This window comes from Centroberyx gerrardi, chromosome 9, assembly GCF_048128805.1.
Source record: "Centroberyx gerrardi isolate f3 chromosome 9, fCenGer3.hap1.cur.20231027, whole genome shotgun sequence".
Classification (NCBI taxonomy): Eukaryota; Metazoa; Chordata; class Actinopteri; order Beryciformes; family Berycidae; genus Centroberyx; species Centroberyx gerrardi.
The window spans coordinates 9,969,275-9,975,274 of record NC_136005.1 but is presented as its reverse complement, the minus strand read 5'-3'; the positions used below and the strand labels follow the sequence as shown (position 1 = coordinate 9,975,274).

Sequence of the window (6,000 nt, the reverse complement as noted above, 5' to 3'; positions counted from 1 at the left end):
GAACTCAATTCAGAAGATTTCGATTTTCTGAAAAGGCAGAAGAGCCACTTCATACATTTTAAAAGGTGGATAGACTGAATTTAGGTTCATTCACTCTCCACACACACAGGCACATGTGTTCATGTACACACACACACATCCACAGAATATAACTCCCAGACACAAAAAGAAACGCTCGCAAACACAAGCACATAGATTGCACGCCCATGTAAGTGCTGTTTATTCTGCAGTCCTATAATGTGTGTGTATGGTAGTGTGTGTGGTCTTGCATGTGGTTTTCAGTGGGTGTCGTTTGGCAGCTGTTAGCAGATGAAGGGGATTCAGCGGTCTTGGCAACACACTTGTGAGTGTACGCGGAGAGGCTGGGTCCGTCTGTGTGTGTGTGTGTGTGTGTGTCTCACCATAACGTAGTGTCTCTGGATCTCAGTCTTTTCTGTGGCCAGTTTCTCACATTCCAGCTTCAAACTGCAAGAGAGAAGAGAAGAGAAGAGAAGAGACGAGAAGAGAAGAGAAGAGAAGAGAAGAGAAGAGAAGAGAAGAGAAGAGAAGAGAAGAGAAGAGAAGAGTAAAGTGTTAGGCTTTTGGTTTGCATCATATTCCAAATAAAAATACACAACGCAATTAGCAACATGACAACAAATTACTTCCTCCTCACTCTCTCACTTTCTCTCTCTCACACACACTCAAACACACACACACTCACTTTCAGACACACACACACACACACACACACACACACACACACACACAGGGGAGGAGAGAGCAGGGTGGCTGGGGTGCTGACAGCCCATTATCACCTCAGAGCAGAGCAGAAATAGACGAACTCACGCTTGGAGCCTGAAATCCAGCCAAGACTGCAGGCAGGCACATCCAAGGTGTCTCACTTTTTTACTCCTCTCCCTGCTTCTCTCTCTCTGGACAATTTTCTCTATCTATCCATGTGCCCTCCGCTCCTCATTCTGTCGCTTCCTTCTCCTCAATTACCTGCCTGCCTGTCTGTCTGACCATCCCCCCCCCCCCCCCCCCCCCCACCCTTTCTCTTTCATCTTCTACAACACACACACTTTGCCAAGTTTCACTGAACTAGTCGAAGCCTGTGGTTAAGTGGGTCAAAAGTGGCCATTGTGTAGTTGCCCTATCTACTATCACTAATATTAATGACTTTCCCTGTTTCTCTTTGGCGATCACTCCCTCCTTCTACTCTTCCAATACTTGGGACATGACCTGCGTCTGTCGCCCAGCCTGTCTGTCCCAGCCAAGTAATCATGAGTGTGACCTACAGATACCACGAGGCCTGGCACGGTGTCACACACACATGCACACACTTCTCCTTGAGGAGGTGGCAGCCAAACACTTCTCCCATGTGTCCTATATTTCTGTCTGTCCTCTCGGTGTCTGCCCGTCTCTCTCCCTGCACCCACAACGGTCCCAAGTGTCCTCTAAAACTGGATAAACCAATGGCTGCAGTTGAAAACACACACATTCCCATTTCTGAATGTGCTCGTGCATCGGGTGCAAACACACAAACACCTCCCTCGTTACCTCTGCAACTCTCCATCTCTCTCTCTCTCTCTCACACACACGCATACACACCCACACACACCGTGCCCTACCTCCCGCTCCCCCCTCCCCCTCCCCAGAGAGGCAGTATATTTTGGGCCCTCGGCGGTTTACGCTGACTTGTTGCGGGCGGCAGATAGATTGATGCGGGGGTTGCAGCGTGTTGGGGTGGGAGTGGGTGGGTGGGGTGAGGTGTGGGGGGGGGGGGGGTCGTTTGGCGGAGGAAAATTAGAATATGATTAATACCGCAACATTACCCCCAGCCGCAACAGGTAATAACGGCCCCATCCGCTCCCCTTCGCCAGCGCCGCGCGCACACACACCCATAATTGACTCATTTATCATTGCCAGCCAGTTGAGGAGAAGAGGGACGGAGGAGGGAGGGAGGGAGGGAGGAAGAGCAGGAGAGTGGGGAGTGGGGGGGGCGTGAGGGTGGAGGGAAGTGAGGATTAAATCCCCCCCCACACCCCACCCTATAGATTTTATTACAGTGGAATTGCCTCTCGCACAAGTCACCCGCGGCTGGGCTTTCTGAGAACTATTGCTGCCATCGTGTGTGTGTGTGTGTGTGTGTGTGTACAGTTCTGTGTGTGTGTGTACAGTTCTGTGTGTGTGTGTTCATCAAGACTTAAACTTGGGATGAGCTTGGAGAAGCAGAGCCGTGACTAGAAGCACACACACACACCCACCCACAGACACACAGAAACACTATCGGCAAATGTTGAGATAAAGACAGTGATTGCTCTGGAACGCTTACTATTTTAAATGTGTTTGCCATGATGCTTAATGACAACCTGCAGCTTAAGGATGGATTAAATAATGCTACCGAATACTATCAGGTCATTTGGAGAGCCCTTGCTGAGACTGAGGAGGAAGTAAAGGGCTCTAGTTTAAGATGCTGGAAAATGACCACTCACTTAGCCCGGCTGGTGCACACACACAAACACACACACACACGACACACACAGAACACCACCACCTCAACCCATCAGATTTTGATGAGCAGCAGTCAGCCGTGCAATTAAGGAATAAGGAGAAAAGAGAAGGGGGGAGGTGGGAGGTATTTTCAGGAAAAAGACGGTCACTTCGTGTGCTTACAGCAGGGACCCAAGGTCGTACTCAGAAAGCAATAGCCATTCTCCACAAAATGGACTTCAAGGAATGGAAATTACTCTGTGTGTGTGTATGTGTGTGTGTCATTATGTGACTGCGGGAGCATAAAAGAGTGTGTGTGGGGGGAGGGGGGGAGGGTGCAGACTGGGAGAGGAGGGGGGGGGGGGTGAGCAGGGAGTGGGTATTTCATGTAGAAATGATTGCCTGTAATAATTAGTCCTTGGCTCAGCACCATTCACAGAGAGACAGAGAGACAGAGAGAGAGAGACAGAGAGAGAGGGAGAGAGAGAGAGGGAGAGAGAGAGAGAGAGAGAGAGGGGGGGGGGGGAGTTATGAGGAGGGAGAGAAAGAGACAGGACAGAGCGACACCGAGAGAAAACAAGATTGAGTGAGAGAGTGAACGAGTGAGCGAGCAAGAGAGAAAGAGCAAGCAAGAAAAAAGGAGATATGACTGTGTGTGTGTGTGTGTGTGTGTCACGGTGGGCTCGGTTCCTCCAATCTCTCGCTGGCGGTGACAGGAGATAAGATGATCAGCCGAATGCGCTACAAATCTGCAGCCTGCCAGCCCTCAGACAGCTCTGTCAGTGCTGCACTGCTACTGAACACACACACACACACACACACACATTTGGAACACATAAGCATTTAGGCATGCACACATACACAACCATGCACAACAGACACACAAAAACACACTTGTAGCATGCAAGTATTTAGGCAGGCACACAGAAACACCACATGTGATTGGAGCACACACACAGGCACACAGATGCACCCCCCCCACACACACACACACACACCCTAAATAGACACAAATGGAGCACACACATGCAGACACACTGGCACGTATGACTCTAATGAGCACCCACAGATAGTAAGCATCTAATTAAGATCCTGCACTGTGTAGAAATGTGCCGACTGCCTTTTTAGACTAGGAGTTGTATAAGGCTACAGGGTATTGTTAAGACGCCAACTCTTCCATTTCCAGTGTGCATTCTCCTTAACAATATGACACTGTCACTATTCTCACATTGATTATTTTGCTATAAAAAAGGAGACATATTTTCCTATTTTTGTTTTCTAGAAAACATTTGTCCGTTCCTTTTAGCTCCTTATGAGAGTATGTTTTAGCTGTTTTCACAGAGAGAAAATGCAAGCAAACATTGGTTTTTCTTTCCACAAAAAGGCACTCGTGTGAACAGAAGGACTGCAGAAACAGAGCATTCTCTAACCTATTGATCCCCATTGATTCTGGCACGCTGCTATCAATTCTGATTCCACCATTGATTCAGAATTTGAATTGGCTTTAGATAGCCCGTCCATGTCTAGGCAAACAGGCGCCGTAACCTACAAAATCCTACAGCAAATATAGAGGTACCAGTGGGAAAGTATACACACACACACACACACACACACACACACACTGGTGGGAGCTATGTATTGACTGTGCCAGTGTCGTGCCTTTGAAGCGTCGGGGCCGTTTACCCCCCCTCCAGGTATGTGCATGTTCGCTTTACATCTCATTAACTATTAATGAGCCTTTCCTCTCTGCTCCACTACAACACTGGAAAACCTTCGGCTTCTCTCTCTCGCTCAGTCTCTCCCCACTTCCTCACTTCAAACACACACTCTCTCACACACACACACACACACACACCAGAGACCCACCCAACTCGACCGTGTAGTCTTTCATCATCTCTCAAGGGCGTGTACAAGAGCAAACACACGCGCACGCACACACACACACACACACTAAACAAAGCTGGGATCTTGTCGCACAATAGCAGGCCAACCATACCCCTCCCTGCTGCCAGACTCTGGGAATTCACTGTATGGGCTGCTCTTTCATAACCGTATAAACACGCGCACACACACACACACACACACTTAGAACAGGGAGAGGTTGTGTCACACAGACGAACCCACGAATAAAATGCATACACATCCATAAACAAACCGCAAACCCTCAGCCCTCTCTAAAGCAAATATAATTTCATCGTTTGGTGAGTGACAGGCAGGCAGTAAAACACAGCATCCAGTAATATTCTGACTTTTCTATCCCAGTATAGATACACACAGCCTATATGGGTACTTGTAATATAAAGGTAACTAGCCAGTATCACTGCCAGTCTTTCTCTTTATGCTTGTTAACATTTCAGTTATTAATCCGTACCATTTTACATGTTGACAGCAGAGACGGCAAAATACGCTAAAGACAACATGGCATGACACACACCATATATATATACACCATATATATGTGTGTTTGTGTGTGTGTGTGTATGTGTGTGTCTGGCAATAGTTACTACGACTGCATAGTATTTGGGCAGAGAGGAGTGGAGGAGCTCTCAAGTGCTGAGTGGCAGCATGTTAGCGCCGAGTGGAGAGCCTATCTTACACTACAGACCACACACACACACACACACACACACACACACCCGCAGGCATATGTTGGTCATAGCGCAAGCATGTTTGCATTCACCGGGAACAGTGTGTGTGTGTGTGTGTGTGTGTGTGTGTGTGTGTGTGTGTGTGTGTGTATATAGAGAGAGAGGGAGAATTACAGTAATGAGAGCTCTGTGTCAGCAGCTCCTCCTGTCTCCCCTCAGTCTGCTGATTACAGCCTGTTTAGATAGCCAACGCACATATACACACAAACACAAACGCGCACACACACACACACACACACAAGACAAAAGCAGAATAGGTCCACTCCGATGTCCTTTTGATTAATTAACCCTTTCCTGTCTTGAGCTTCACATATCTTTCTTGTTATCCCTCAACACCAGCCACACCAAGTCAAAACCAACAAGTGACACAAATTTAGATATGCTGCCTGCCACCCGTCCACACACGCAGACACACACACACACACACACACACATACATAGATACTCGCAGCTCATCAGTGCTAATCTCTTTCCTCTGTCTCTTTCCTGCCATCTAATCCAACATCTATCAGAATCCAGCCACCTTCTCTGCAGCCAAAATACACAACTAAGCCCTGCTATTTCTAGACCACATCTATCTGTGTGTGAAGATAATTGGGAAAGGCCCGTGCATGTGTGTATCTGTGCGTGTCAGAATCATGCGTCTCTGTCTGAGTGTGTCCGTGTGTGTGTGTGTGCGTCCCTCTGTGGGTGTATAGGTCATGTTTTCCTTGCAGTGTGATTAGTGTGTGAGCGAGTCTGATTACATGAGGTGTAGTCTGTGATCAGATGAGGATCTCTGGCCAGATCTGTCTGCTATAGGACTAAACAAGGCCACTGCTAATCTTACTGAACACTATCCGTCTGCCAAACTGTTGCCAAACTGATTTTTTCAGGG

General features: G+C 48.0%; 2 protein-coding genes across 2 annotated transcripts in view; one reads left to right on the top strand and one right to left on the bottom strand.

The window, feature by feature from the left end:
- Positions 1 to 6,000, top strand: part of LOC139928106 (C2 calcium-dependent domain-containing protein 4C) — a 304,401-nt gene that overhangs the window by 264,359 nt on the left and 34,042 nt on the right. The gene's annotated exons all lie outside the window — the stretch shown is intronic.
- tle2a (TLE family member 2, transcriptional corepressor a) overlaps positions 1 to 6,000 on the bottom strand; it is a 37,053-nt gene that overhangs the window by 17,915 nt on the left and 13,138 nt on the right. Inside the window, exon 3 of the mRNA XM_078285511.1 lies at positions 342 to 465. Coding sequence (XP_078141637.1) covers positions 342 to 465 — 124 coding nt within the window. The remainder of the gene's footprint in view (positions 1 to 341; positions 466 to 6,000) is intronic.